This window comes from Blastocystis sp. subtype 4 (genome assembly GCF_000743755.1).
Source record: "Blastocystis sp. subtype 4 strain WR1 chromosome Unknown seqid_0100, whole genome shotgun sequence".
Lineage (NCBI taxonomy): Eukaryota > Bigyra > Opalinata > Blastocystidae > Blastocystis > Blastocystis sp. subtype 4.
In genome coordinates this window covers 1,612-15,996 of record NW_014569447.1, presented here as the reverse complement: position 1 = coordinate 15,996, position 14,385 = coordinate 1,612, and the positions used below count along the sequence as shown (strand labels likewise).

Sequence of the window (14,385 nt, the reverse complement as noted above, 5' to 3'; positions counted from 1 at the left end):
ACCCGTTTCTGCTGGATCATGCATTCTACAAGAATAACTGTGATCGATTCAGGGTTAATCTGTGATGAAACTATTATATATCAAGACTTTCCAAATCACTTTACACTTTCCTAACTTGAGGTCAAATAAGAGTCTACAATGGTTACTTGTGCCCATCACAGAAACTGTAAGTATTGTGATGTGAATAAGTTGTGAATTTCGTTGTCATGGTGTAAATGACGTATGTTGTATTGTAACTGTTTCTAATCCCCTATTAGATCGTCTTACTTTCAGTACTCCCCGTCGTCCTTATGAACGCGAGCGTCTGGACCAGGAGCTTCGTATTTGTGGAGAGTATGGTCTCCGCTGCAAGCGTGAGATTTGGCGTGTACAGCTTGTTCTTGCTAAGATTCGTAAGGTATGAAATTGTGTGTTGGGAGTGAGATTTGTGTAGGCTGCTCGTGAACTGTTGACTTTGAATGAGAAGGATCCTCGTCGTATTTTCCAGGGTGCTGCTATCATTCGTCGTATGGCCCGTTTGGGTCTGGTGTCTGAGCAGGAGCAGAAGTTGGATTACATTCTGGAGTTGAGCACTGCAAAGTTGATGGATCGCAGATTGCAGACGAAGGTATTCAAGTTTGGTCTTGCCAAGTCTGTTCATCATGCTCGTGTGTTGATTCGTCAGAGACACATCCGTGTTGGCAGTCAGGTGGTGAACTCTCCTTCCTTCATGGTCCATGTGGACTCAGAGAAGCACATTCAGTTCGCTGAGAACTCTCCCTATGGAGGTGGTCGTCCTGGACGTGTGGCTAGAAGAAATGGAAAGAACACCACTGAAGAATAAAGGTTGAAGGATGGGCTCATTTAGGTTGTTTGTATGTGACACTTTTTGGATATATTACCGTGTTTTGATTTTTTTCCCAATTTTTTGAGATTGTGTTTCATTTCACTTTACTCTTATCAGAAACGTATGAGACTTCTTTTTGTATTTGCTGTGGTTGTCGCAGTCTCTGTGGCATCACGAAGTAGTTATCTCGCATTTCTTTTGACATGTAGCTACGGTAGCTTCGATTGTGAAGAACGGGGATAAGTTCCAAATGGTCGATGGTAGAAAAGCTGATGCAGTAGCTTTTGCTAAGTTTGATGAAGCCATTCACGAAACAGGTATGTTTGTAGATTGGACTTGAATCTAAGGTTGGAACTATTTTTCTGTCCATTCGAATGACAAGTACAGCAACTACGACCAGTCGTATGCTGCTGGTTTCCTGGAAGGAGCCATGACAGCCAAACAGATGTACATTCAAATTAAGATCCATTATCCGGATCGTGCTCCCCCAAGAAAGGTTCAAGATTTCTTCGATGCTAATGCCAAATGGGAGGAAGAAGAAAAGAAGAGTGGTCGTAACCCAATGTATTGGGAGCATCGTTCTCTTCTGGATGTTCAAGTGAATGGCATCTATGATGGTTATATGTCAGTAGCCACTGGACGCATGGTAATCTCGATCCGATTTTTTCATTTTTGTAGTTAAATGTAACTCGATATCAAGTTTTGGTAGCAAATTATGAATATGATGTCTGGGATTTGTCGATTGTTCTCCCAGAAGAAGGAGCGAAGTGTTATTATTATGATGATCCCAGTCGTCCTTTTAAGAACCGCTGCCATGGTACAGAACGAGTAGATCACTGTTCAGCTCTGATAAAGATTCTTCCTAACTATGAGGACGTTCTGTTCTCTCATGTTACATGGAACAATGCTCAATCTATGTATCGTATGTATAAGGCTTATGATCTCCGTCTTCATCGTACTGATTCTGACTCAGCTCTGATCCCTGGATACAAGACTGCTATGGCCTCGTATCCAGGTCGCTTCACCTCTGGTGATGATTTCTACATTACCTCAGCACGTCTTGCAATTCAGGAGACAACAATTGCAATCTGGGATGAGTCACTGAATAAGAACATAAAACCCCAGTCAGTATTACAATGGGCTCGTAGTGCTCTTGCTACACGTTTGGCTTCAACAGCTGAGGAATGGGTATATTACTACAGTCTCTATAATAGTGGACTTTATAACAATCAATGGATGGTGTTTGATTACAATCGATTCCATCCTGGTAAGGGCTTAGATGATGGTGCCTTTTGGATATATGAACAGATTCCTGGTGGTGGTCATAGTGGTGATCTTACTAATTATCTACGCAATACGACATACTGGGGATCCTATAACATTCCATATTTCAAGGATATTTATAATGCTTGTGGTTATCCTGCAAAGGTGGAGGAATGGGAGCCAAAAGCAATGTCATGGGAGGATGGAGCTCGTGCTCAGATATTCCGACGTGATCATTGGAAGGTACATGATCTTGCAAGTATGGCGCGTATGATGAGATACAATGATTATCAACATGATCCTATCTCCTCTTGCAATTGTACTCCTCCTTTCACTTCTCAATATTCTATCTCATCGCGTTCTGATTTACATGATAAGAATGGCCAGTATCCGTTCGCTTCACTCGGCTTCCGTGACCATATGGGTACCGATGTTAAGATCACTGGACAGGCTCTACTGGATGATCATCTTGGGGCTGCTATTATTTGTGGTCCTACATATGACCAGCAACCAGTATTTGACTGGAAGACGACACAGTTGGGACCTTTGGATCACGAAGATCTTCCCGAGCGCTACGATTTCCCGTTCTATATTGCTCGAATGGATATTGATGGAGAGATGGATTTTGATTACACACCATTCAAGCATCTTTAGTTCTTGTTTGTTGTTATACGATCCGAAAGGACGAATTCCTTCAATGAATAGGGAGACTGATGAAACCGGCGAAATGGAGTCTGAATATCTTCTCACAATAGGTTTACAATGAGTCCTGTGTGACAAGTTATTGAATTGTTATGTGTAGACAGCCAACGGAGAAACCCAAAATAGAGAAAGAGAGGTGGAAGAGTTGAAGTTGATGCTACGAACCATGGACTACCCGAAGAAGTAAAGAATTGGAGGTGAGTAAAATAGTAGAACCTGGGTGTTAGCGGACTTTGACATTGGCAAGAAGATGGGAAAAGGTCGTTTTGGTATGCATAGGAAGTTGTCGTTATGTGTAGGTCGCGTCTACCTTGCGAGAGAACATAGATCCAAATATATTGTAGCCATCAAGGTGATTCAAAAGAACGAGCTCGTGAAGTGCGGAATTGAAAAGCAGATACGGAGCGAAATTGAAATTCAGACACATTTGAAGTCTCTGTGTTGGGTTGTGTTAAGAGTAGACATAAGAATGTATTACGTATGTACGGTTACTTCTGGGACGAGAAAAGAGTCTATTTGATTCTTGAATATGCTCCAAAAGGCGAGATCTATGCGGAACTTCTCCATCGTAAACGTTTCAGCGAACGACGTACGGCAGCCTATATTCTGCGCATTGCGGACGCGCTGGACTATTGTCACAAAATGCATGTCATTCATCGAGATATCAAGCCTGAAAACATCCTTCTTGGTTACGATGTGACTTTTAGCATTCTTATTCATTCCTAGGGAGAGCCTAAGTTGAGTGATTTCGGTTGGTCAGCCCATGCACCAAGTGGCCGTCGCAAAACCATGTGTGGCACACTGGACTATCTCCCTCCAGAGATGATCGATCGTCGGGAGTACACACCGATGGTGGACAATTGGTGCTTAGGAGTACTAACGTACGAGTTCCTAGTGGGTCACCCTCCATTTGAGTCAAAGAATAAGGACTTGACGTATGAGCGTATTCGTGGGCTGGATATTCGTTTCCCATCACATGTGAGTGAAGGAGCTCAAGACTTTATCCGCAAGCTTCTAGTCCTGGATCCAACAAAGCGAATGTCTTTTGCAGAAGTGAAGAACCATCCGTGGATCAAGAAATACGAATTTTACTCCTTAACTCAATCCATGTGATTTGTTTGTTGGGATCCCACAATTTAACTTTAGGCCATAGGAAATCATATCACTTTTGAAATGGACAAGGTTCCTGTGGATACAACCGAGCTGGTTGACTATAATGAAGAGGAAGATGCCCAATTGGCTGTAGCTCCTATTCAAGAGACAGAAGATGCAGCAACAAAGTAGTGGATTTCTTGTGGCCCGTTTACCTATTAGGGGACATTATGTGGGAGTAGGAGCTTCTGGATTCCAATCCTTCTTCTTGAAGGATGAGTTAATGAAGTCAATTTCTGAATGTGGTTTTGAGCATCCCTCGGAAGGTAGATTTGTTGGATAAGAGGATTCTCACTCTTAGTACAAAGTCAGTGTATTCCAAAGGCACTTATGAAAGGTGATATTCTTTGTCAAGCTAGATCTGGTATGGGAAAGACATGTGTCTTTGTCATTTCCATTCTCCAGAACATTGAGCATTCGGACCATGTAATTTGAATGATTTTTGGAGAAAGTAACATATAGATCAGCTGTGTTGTCATTTGCCACACTCGAGAGATGGCTGTCCAAGTGACAAAGGAGTTTCATCGTCTTGGCAAGTTCCTTCCAAATATAGTTGTGAAGACTGTATTTGGTGGTCTTTCGGTAGCGAAGAATATAGAGGCATTGAAGGGCGGTTGTGACATTCTGGTGGGTACACCGGGACGTATCGCAGATTTATTGCATCGAAAAGTTATTGATGTGAGCAAACTTCGCTATTTCATTGTTGATGAATGTGATCTTCAAATCAACACTCTGAGTAGGTGATGGGGTTAATGTCAAGCATAGATTCACGTCGCGACATCCAGGAAGTGTTTAAGAACACGCCGTTTGATAAGCAGGTGATGATGTTTACGGCCACTCTCCCTGCAGAAGTGAAGACAGTGTGCTTGAAGTTCATGAAATCTGTACTTATAGAGGAGAGATGTGAACTCTAGCCATTGTGTGTCGAAGTGGATGATAAGAAACTGACTCTCCATGGACTACGACAGTTTGTGATGAAAGTGTCTGAAAATACCAAGAATCGATACTTGACAGAAATCATGGATAATTCGGAATTCAATCAACTTGTCATATATACTTCAAGCAATGTACGTGCAAAGGCTCTACAGAAGCTAATGAATTCTTGGTGTTTCCCATGTTTAGCGATTACTAGCAACATGCCGACAGAGGAACGAATGCGCCATTTCATCGCATTTAAGGAGCGAAAGACACCGATTCTAATTACGACGGATCTCTTTGGGCGTGGTGTAGATGTGGAGAAGGTGAACATGGTGATCAACTACGATTTCCCTGCTACCAGCGATGCATATCTACATCGGGTTGGGAGAGCGGGACGATTTGGAACCAGTGGAATCACAGTATCCTTTGTGGCCAGTCCTGAAGATGAAAAGGTGTTGGGAGACGTGGAGAGTCGGTTTGAGACGAAGATGCATTCTCTACAGGAACCGATTACTAAAGAATCTTGGGATGTTAAGTATTGTGTTTGTTGATTTAGGAGTTGATATAGGTGATTGTTGAGTGGAAAAACAGAAAACAGCATTTCAGTTTACACAATGAATCTTTGGACTATCTTTGGAATTATTCTTCTATTGTTCCAACTATCCGAGTGTTCTACAGGGTTGAAACCTTCTTCGAGAACAAAAGTACCAAGTAGAGGTGGATTCAATTTCTGATTCATAGTTTGTGGAACATATACGATTCCGTGCAACAGTTTAGGTTGATAAGAGAGAGTTGAATCATGATATAGGAGTGTTGACGAAGTATATTTTCCATGGCGACTCAAATCGTATGTTCTCCCAATTAGAAGTGATTACAACGAATTTCACAGACATGGAGTGTCAGAATCTACGAATGGTGATTCGACGTGTGTATAAAATCGAAAAGTATGATTCCAGTATGTACAAGTCTTCGTATGCATTGAAAGCTCGAATGGCTGTAGAGTCGTTGTTTCTTTCGTTTAACGAGTCTATAGTGGCAGATCATGTTCAATGTACAAATGGGTTTTCGCACATGAAAGAGTTTGAGATCAAGTAGGACATGTGATCGTGTTCAACTATAGAGATAATTTCTGTACAGACAAAGATTCGAAATTTGATTATAATGCATTGATAAAGGAGATTGGTACCGGTCAAGAGTGGAATCTGTATTTCGATCTTAGTGGGGTTCTCTTTGTGAATTCTGGTTCTACGGTGATACGGAGTGCATCTGATGGGTGTCGGAGCTTTTGGGAACGGTATCATGGTAGAATTGAACTCCTTCTGCTACTTCTGTTTTTGTGTGTGATTACTGTCCGATACATGCTCAATAGAAAGCAGAGGAGATTTATGCCTCTCTCTACAGATGATGGTTCTCATTCTTCTGTCACTCTTTCAGGAGATAGTTATGTCTTCTCATTGAATCCTCAGGGTTCTATTGCTAATAGTCTTTAGTTATATGATTATTCTATCTGATTGTTTGTATTCAGTATTATTACAAACACTTCATAAATCCAACAAAACAGGCTGCGAATTTACTCGAGACATGGCCTTGAACTGATCCTCACTACAGACCTCAATCGAACTCTCATATCCATTGATCACCTTGACCCAATCCTTATCTTCGCTGAACTGAAGAACACACACAACTCGTTTGTCATCACATACCATTCGCCATAACGAGAAGACAACCTCTGGGAAGTCTGTGCTGACTCGTTTCAAGATAAGTGAGATCAAAGGTAAGTTCTCAAAATACGTATCCTCCTTAGACCGACTGTAACTCACACACACACGACAAACATTAGTCGAACTCTCCATGACCTTCTGCGACCTCTCTGCAAATGCAATCATCTCCTTCAGTTTCTTGCTATAAAGCTCACTTGTGCCTCTCACTCCTACTGATCGATATTACCAATAGTCTTATAACTCATATCTGGCTCAGTCCATTGTTCACTCACGGTCACATCAGCAAAGCGACGGAACGAATTGTCCAACAGAGCAATACATGTACACAATGACTTTACATCCTTCACAGCACCTGTATTCATGAAGGTAATGGCTACCAATCATTCTACAATCATAGTCTCACTGATCTTTCCAATGTTGGTATTCTCTTCGAAATCTGAATTATTCTCCAGAGTAAACAGAACAGTTGGATAATGTTTGACGATTGTATACAAAGAAGGAAGTGAATTGGAGATCTGTTTTCTTTCTACTCTTCAGGGCTACCGATATTGATTACCAAGTGTGTTATCCAATAATTGCCAGGTAACTGTGACTTGTATTGAGTTTTTGTTGAAACTGTCCAACATCTTAAATAACACATCGGTTTTAGCTGCTTTCAATTGAAGCTTTGCTGCTTCGGCTAATAACCGCGACTCCAGAGAGTTACGATCGTATTCATTCATATCTTGCCAACCATCGAAATACACTTTCAGGTTATCCGAAAACTTCTTCAGACCTTCATAATCTATATTTTATTACAGATAAACACATTTACTCTGGTTAGGAGTGTTGTAGTAGTTCTGATCCCAATTGTCCAGAAGTCGCAGATTCAGTTGTGTCAAACCATCTCCATTTTGAACTAAATGACTATTTGAATCCCTAAACCTACTTCCAGGAACTTCCAAACTGGGTAACTGCCACAGCGACTGCGGATCCTGCCAATTACCACTCATTCCCTCCCAACGGACTGGACTGACAGAAACAGGAGCGTCAACTGCATAGGCTCGATTCCCATAAGTTGGATCCTCCACAGATTGGATTGAAGAAATTTCCTGGATTGGCAGCTTGATTGGAGCATTTTCTTGATCAAAATGTGTTTCGGCATTGGCAGCTTGCTTCATTTTGTTTTGACGTACTTTATAGACTTTGCAATGGACATGAGGAGGTGGTTTTTGACAGTTGCAGACACAACAGCATATCCCTGTGCATCGAGGACACTTGAAATAGGGATCATTAGCCGTTGCAATAATATGAAACTTCCTTGACAACTGCTGTAGACAGAAAATACGATTACAAAGACAACATTTCACTCGACCCAATCGCTGACCACATTGGACCTTCCCACAGAGATGACATGTCTGTGAACTTTCTTTTGCTTCATCCTTGTCATAATTCATTGTAATTCAAAAGAGGGACAAAGGAACAATAAGCAGACACGAAAAGATGGCAATAACCTGATCACGGTTTAGGACTGCTTTTGACAGTATTCACCAAAGCAGCAACAAGATATTAGAAAACGTAGAAACAAAAGGGGAAGTTCGTGAAGAATATGCGATTATTAAGGGAGTAACTAATCACTGAACAGTTCTACCAACAAACACGTTAAACCCAAACAATTATAACACACTTTGTAAAAAAAGAGATTCTCGACCTGAACTCTGTTCGTTTAAGGGAACCACTTGCTGGAACTTCTCAAAATCGATCAACGCACCTCCATTGCCATCGTCCTGGACACAAGGTGAGAATGCAAAATTTGCGATAATATCATCTGCAGCATAGCTGAACCGCGCCTGTAGTTTGTTACTTGTCACAGATTCAGTTCCTTCTACCAATACTACAATCTCCAAATCATTGCGGCGAATATGGTCTAGAATCATCTGAGCTGTCACAATACGTTCCTCGTTGGCGGCCAATTCATCCGACCCCACGAGGCGATCAATACTATCTTCAGTATCCTCTTCAGGTCGTGAGGACGGTGTGGCAAGAGAAGCAGGAGTAGGCGCGACACGGTCTATGGAGACGCGAGAAGGGAGTCTACGAATCATGTGATCCTCTCATGTTTACGCCGATTGGCTTACGAACCCATCTGAAGGACGAGACTCGACATCACTACGCATTCGCTACAGATGAGGCAACAGGAGAGAGAGGACTCGTAGGATGGAGGACTGGGTGAAGCAGCGGCTGAAGCGAGTGGAACGATAGGATATAGAACGTGTTAACTCTGCAGGCGGATAGAGGGGAGAAGAGGCATCAATAGGATGACACTATAGTGAAAGGAAAAGTACAGACTCACAATTACAGCCGGTAACATGAGGATTAAATGACATCCAGGAATATCTGAAGGATGCTTGGCATAAGAACAGACTTCATTACCTACAGTCAATTGCATTCGCGACATCTGATACGGTACGCCACTGGTGCTACTAATAGTCTTTTGCACACAGTAACAGGAAACATGACTTTCCAATAATTGTTGTCGGCGTAATTCGCAAACTTGGAAAACGAGACACCACTGGCCATTTACTTTGCGAACTACTGCCTTATCTGTGAAAATCAGAGAACGTGACCGAGTCTAGAGAGGAATCAGACATTCTTGGTCCTACAATCGCTCGACTCAATCGGGTGTAAATTAGACCAATACAGAACGAATTCATGAGAATTGCCTGCATCATCTCGCAATACAGAAGGAAAAAAGCAATTGTATGATCTCCAAAGTTGATGTCCGTCACGGAATAGCCCACCGTGGTAATGGTTTCGAGTGAAATGATCATAGCAGCGACATAGGTTGTAATGTCAACGAAACCATAATCTCGGAATAAATAAAATAACGTAGCCCAGAAAAATACAGAGACCAAATACTATCCATGAACTCGTCCAGTTACAACTTACAAACAAAAGGATAAAAAGAATCACTTTACTGGTGGACTGGGATGAAATAGTGTGAAACCAATCCTCTAAATAGATGTAGGAGCTGTTTTCTCCGACTCGTATGATGTTGAATCGACCTACAATTTCAGCCAATCTACTATCGTCTAACCCGTTGATCTACCAATTTTAACATCACGATCAATGAATCGGAATGTCTTTGCTGGAGCCTCTTCGACTCTTCCAGGTACCTCTTCTTTTTCATTATTAGTAACCTCTGTCATGAATAGAGTCTTGAACGATCTTCCTGACACTTTCTATGATTCTATCACTCATTGGATGAACGAAGGTTTGAACGAGTTGTGAACAAACATACAATCCTTTGGAATAGCCCATTTCATACTCCAATTTTTCCTTTCCAGAGACAGCTGGCTCTGTCTGACTGTACTGAAGCACTTTTGACACATATTCACTCTCATCGTTAATCTCGTCATCACTCATATCAATCGATTCTTTCCCTTGTTTACTACCTTTCCACGTCTTCGGTATGTCATATGGTGTAACTTTTAGTTCCGATGACTTTTCCTCCAACACTGGTTGTTCCACAGTCACCTTATCTTCTCCTGTTTTCTTCTCAAACAGATCCAGTGATTGAGTGAGTTCCCTCGCCATTTCATCTTCTAGATATCAGGTCCTATTGACGTACTTACCATCAGCAACATCACTAAAGAAATCAGCCAGACTTTCTGTCAATTTCTTAGCGTCGATCTGGATTCCTTCCTTTCCTACTTGCATCACATCGGTTGGTGAGACCTCCTATATCTCATTTCACACTTCTGTTTCCACATCACAATCACTTCCACTTTCAAGTTCTTTCCAATTCGAATACCGATTAAAAGGAATCGTGGGAATCGTACGGTAATCTTTGCTGGGACCCTCACGTGAATTGATGATCAAGTGTGGATTATTGGTCTTATCATGAATATAAAAACTGTGCTGCGTATCAAATTCTCGTGATTTCTCATGAGGTTCTTTGTTCTCCCTTCGTTCTTTTTGCTTTCTCGCAATGAATTCTTCATAGGATGCTTTCTACAATCATATCTCATACATAAAAGTACATTCAAATAATCCTGAACACTATTCCTTCCGATCTCCATTGACTGTGCAGTTGACTACATATCATGTCACAGACGCAATTCAACTCGGATCATATTCTGAAGAAATGTCAGTTTCATACGATAGAAAGGTTGGATCAGGACCACATAAAACTCCTTCAAACCAAACTTCTGATAGAGGCTGCATTCCACAAACCAGGAATCGAAGCCTCGATTCATACTTTCGATCAAGTCAAGACAATGTTCTTTCAATGTTGCAAATGGAAGGATCCAATGATCTTTCTCGTCTGCATGGTTCAATGCTACAACAACAGAAGTATTATATGGCAGATATTGGAGTTGGGTTCGGAGATCATCGAAAAGACTATCCTACTGTGATTACACTTGTTTAATATACTACATATCGAGGATCTGCAACAAATACAAAACAATTGCAGGAATCCATAGTTTTTTTAACGACATTCGCACCAACTACTGAATCTATACTAAATATACAAAAGAAAAGAATACTATTCGATGAATCCAACAAAACATCGAAGTTGGCATCTGTAATCGTAATCTACAGGTAGAAGTGAAACAAAGAAATACTTTTGCACATTCTTTCGATATTGGATTCTCCCAGAAGATATCCGTGGAAAAGAGAGAGTCATTTCTTGACTTGACGACAGCATCTCTGGATTTCTGAAAAGACTTGAATAGAGTTGACTTTCCAGCTTTTGGCATCCCTCCAATTACTAAATTCACTAAAACTCAGGATAACAGATCTCATTCGTACTGTGGTATATTCCGCAAACTTTTAAATCATCTGTACCACTACTACCAGATCCGTGTCCACTCGCACCGTTTCCGTAAAGACTGCTAAAATCGATGCCCATAATAAAACAAAATTGACATCATTTTTAATCCTATTCACATTTCATAAACAAACATATTATGAAGGAAATACAGGCCAAAACAAATCCGTCTTATTGTAACCAGCAAAAGTAGACCAGCGTAGGTCTGGAATAACAAATGGATTCACTGCATCTCTCAATTCACTTTCACTAAACACTGCAAACCTTCCAACTCCAGTTGTATTACACACTCCTGACCAGAACATTACCCTTGGCCTCCAAATATACTCCCGGTTCTGGCCATTGATTACATCACATTGAGATGGATCTCCATGAATAAAGCGAACAGGCCCTGTAACAACGAGGGAACTACGATAACACCTAGAGGGACCTGAGAACATTCCTTTCTCCGAAATGCCATGTGTAGCATACATCCAGTTGAAACTCAGCCATTTGAACTTGACATTGTGTCTAGGAATATAGTTATTCCACGCATCCAGCATTCCTGCTTGATCCTCACCATAGTTGATGCTTCGTAACCACTTGTAGATGGATAACCACAATAGATGACTTTCATTCGAATCTCGGAACAGAGCACCTGCTCCCATCGGATACAATCGATTCTCTCGATTACCATAAGAAACATCCACATCTGAGGCATCGAATAGATCAAACAACTCCTTTACAGCCAACTGATCACAAGGCCAGACATGTGTGTCCAATACGAAGTTAAGTCGGAAGGGAGGATAAGCATTATACAACATGCGAGTAAACCATTGAGATCCAGGATATACATCGGCTTCGTCTATTTGATAAATAACGTCTACTGTCTGCTTGAGTGCATCACTGACTGCGCAGTTTGTTACTAGTGCTATGTTAGCCTAGAAATGAAAAGAAGAATTGAATTCAACCATAGAATCCAATTTTTTAATGAACTGTGCGTTTCTAAGTGTCTCGTTTAGATAGCGAGGCGTATTGAAGCAACCATTATAAGAATATACATAAAACACAATACCTCGATCCATTACTGGAGGAATCCGTTGAGGAAACGAAGAAAGTCTTCGTGGTGGAATCACGATGCTACGATTGAGACACAGTGAGAAATATGAACGGATCCTTCTTTGGAGATTGTGTTGGTTGCTTCTCCAGTGATTTGGGGACTGGTTTTGTCGAAGACACTGTTGACTGTCTTGAAACAGATGATATTAAATTGTTTGCACCAGTAGCAATTGATACCGCATCTTTTTCTGGTTGTTGGTATGACAATACCGGTTTCTTCTCGTTGTTGTTGACTATTCTAGAATAAGCAAGAGTTCCTGTTCTAACAGGGAAAATTAGCGTATCCCAATTGGTATTATCCTTCCAACTTCCTTGAGGATCTCGACACACAATGAAAGCACTGAACAAGACAATTCCAATCAAGTATTTAACAAATTGGACCATCTCCAATCCTAAGAAAGAAAAGTATGGATGCCAACAAAAACATAACACACTAATCAGCTTTTCGTTCAGGCCAGAAAATATCTGTCCTACTGTATTCAGCAAACATGCTCCAATGAAGATTTGCAGCGGGCATTGGACTTGTAAGTTCTTTCAACTGCGTTTCATTAAAAGCAACAGTAATCTTCCTCCCCTTCGTAGCACATTTACTCGGACAGAAATAGCACCGCTGTCGATTGATAAATTCCCGATGGGGACCATTTATAAGCTCACATTCAGTAGGTTCTCCATGAATAAAACGTACTGGTCCATTCACAGGTAGTGAAACACGGTAACAGTGACCAGACCCTCTAAATACGCCATTGGCCTTTACTCCATGTGAAGCAAAAGCCCAATTGAAGCTCAACCATCGAAACTTGAAAATGTGCTTCTTTTCATATCTATCCAGAACATGCAGCATTCCGTTTTGGTCATCCGAAATCCTATGTTTCCTCATATACAAATAAGCATGTCTCCAGAAGAAATAAGTTGCTGGATTACTTCTGAACAGGGCCGCTGCTCCCATAACAGAGCGGTGGCTATTCCTTCGATTCCCAAATGAAATATCCACATCTGAGGCATCGAATTGATCAAACAACTCCTTTGCAGCCAACTGATCACAAGGCCAGACATGTGTATCCAACACAAAATTCAGTCTGAAGGGAGGATAAGCATTATAGAGCACACGAGTATACCATTGAGATCCAGGATATACATCACTAGCATGGATATAATATATAACATCTACATAACCTTCTAACTCCAAAGGAACCTGACAATTCGTCATTAGAGCAATATTCGTCTAAAGATAAACAGTGCTAGAGAAGACATACGGAGTTGTTCATTGCCTTCATATACTTACAATTCAGAATGGTTTGACTCATATACTTGGGAGTGGAACGACAGCGATTTCCAGAGTATACATAAAATACAATTCCACGGTCCAAAACAGGTTCCATGCGTTTTGGGAAGAAATGATGAGGGGTTGCCCGAATAACGATTCTATGGAATGAGGTGAATCTCTATTCGCAACGGTTTATGAATAGGAGTAGCTTTAAGAGGGGCAGGAGTAGTTATGACAGGTATTGGAGTAACAATAGAAGAAACTCCAGTCTTAGAAGCAGCTAAAGGCATCGAAATATTCTTATCGGGCATACGGAGAGTAGATACGTTTTGTCTCGAAGAAGAAGGAAGCATTACAGAAGAAACATTTGGTACAGAAGGGAAAGTAACATTTCTAGGAACTGGTGAAATAGAAATCATCTCGATAGATCCCATAATCAACTGAGGTGGTATATAACTTAGTAATGGTACACTTGAGTTAAAATTAACGTTGCTGTTCTACTTAATGAATTACTGCACAAACCATACAATCTTTGCTACCTTAGGAATAACAGTTGCATCATCGACTCTTTGTTCCATATTATGCGGATTTTGAAGATTATTTATCTGGTCCAACCTTTTGAACACAA

At 41.1% G+C, this 14,385-nt stretch overlaps 8 protein-coding genes across 8 annotated transcripts; 4 read left to right on the top strand and 4 right to left on the bottom strand.

Annotated features, from left to right (window-relative positions):
* Positions 1-399: 399 nt before the first annotated feature.
* JH06_5973 (40S ribosomal protein S9) lies at positions 400-823 on the top strand (the record flags this gene model as incomplete). Its single annotated transcript, XM_014672320.1, has 2 exons — positions 400-429; positions 464-823. The coding sequence occupies 2 exons, from the start codon at positions 400-402 to the stop codon at positions 821-823; spliced, it is 390 nt and encodes a 129-aa protein (XP_014527806.1).
* Positions 824-949: 126 nt separating this feature from the next.
* On the top strand, positions 950-2,743 carry JH06_3741 (peptidase C95 family protein; the record flags this gene model as incomplete). The annotated part of the gene is made up of 4 exons (XM_014672313.1): positions 950-1,004; positions 1,036-1,143; positions 1,174-1,472; positions 1,505-2,743. The coding sequence occupies 4 exons, from the start codon at positions 950-952 to the stop codon at positions 2,741-2,743; spliced, it is 1,701 nt and encodes a 566-aa protein (XP_014527799.1).
* A 202-nt stretch (positions 2,744-2,945) lies between these two features.
* Positions 2,946-3,904, top strand: JH06_3742 (putative protein kinase; the record flags this gene model as incomplete). Its single annotated transcript, XM_014672314.1, is given in 5 exon segments — positions 2,946-2,974; positions 3,005-3,060; positions 3,091-3,241; positions 3,253-3,487; positions 3,518-3,904. 5 exon segments carry the CDS (start codon positions 2,946-2,948, stop codon positions 3,902-3,904), a joined length of 858 nt encoding a protein of 285 aa, XP_014527800.1.
* A 60-nt stretch (positions 3,905-3,964) lies between these two features.
* Positions 3,965-5,412, top strand: JH06_3743 (ATP-dependent RNA helicase; the record flags this gene model as incomplete). The annotated part of the gene is made up of 6 exons (XM_014672315.1): positions 3,965-4,071; positions 4,106-4,209; positions 4,245-4,369; positions 4,406-4,679; positions 4,709-4,827; positions 4,858-5,412. 6 exons carry the CDS (start codon positions 3,965-3,967, stop codon positions 5,410-5,412), a joined length of 1,284 nt encoding a protein of 427 aa, XP_014527801.1.
* Positions 5,413-6,402: 990 nt separating this feature from the next.
* On the bottom strand, positions 6,403-8,018 carry JH06_3744 (hypothetical protein; the record flags this gene model as incomplete). The annotated part of the gene is made up of 6 exons (XM_014672316.1): positions 6,403-6,763; positions 6,796-6,955; positions 6,986-7,108; positions 7,139-7,366; positions 7,397-7,480; positions 7,511-8,018. The coding sequence occupies 6 exons, from the start codon at positions 8,016-8,018 to the stop codon at positions 6,403-6,405; spliced, it is 1,464 nt and encodes a 487-aa protein (XP_014527802.1).
* Positions 8,019-8,237: 219 nt separating this feature from the next.
* Positions 8,238-8,666, bottom strand: JH06_3745 (hypothetical protein; the record flags this gene model as incomplete). Its single annotated transcript, XM_014672317.1, has 1 exon — positions 8,238-8,666. The coding sequence occupies one exon, from the start codon at positions 8,664-8,666 to the stop codon at positions 8,238-8,240; it is 429 nt and encodes a 142-aa protein (XP_014527803.1).
* Positions 8,667-8,836: 170 nt separating this feature from the next.
* On the bottom strand, positions 8,837-10,820 carry JH06_3746 (hypothetical protein; the record flags this gene model as incomplete). The annotated part of the gene is given in 9 exon segments (XM_014672318.1): positions 8,837-9,193; positions 9,225-9,479; positions 9,535-9,626; positions 9,659-9,799; positions 9,819-10,166; positions 10,197-10,302; positions 10,321-10,575; positions 10,605-10,658; positions 10,689-10,820. The coding sequence occupies 9 exon segments, from the start codon at positions 10,818-10,820 to the stop codon at positions 8,837-8,839; spliced, it is 1,740 nt and encodes a 579-aa protein (XP_014527804.1).
* A 712-nt stretch (positions 10,821-11,532) lies between these two features.
* Positions 11,533-13,872, bottom strand: JH06_3747 (hypothetical protein; the record flags this gene model as incomplete). The annotated part of the gene is given in 5 exon segments (XM_014672319.1): positions 11,533-12,315; positions 12,346-12,514; positions 12,528-12,885; positions 12,968-13,715; positions 13,747-13,872. 5 exon segments carry the CDS (start codon positions 13,870-13,872, stop codon positions 11,533-11,535), a joined length of 2,184 nt encoding a protein of 727 aa, XP_014527805.1.
* Between the last annotated feature and the right edge of the window lie 513 nt (positions 13,873-14,385).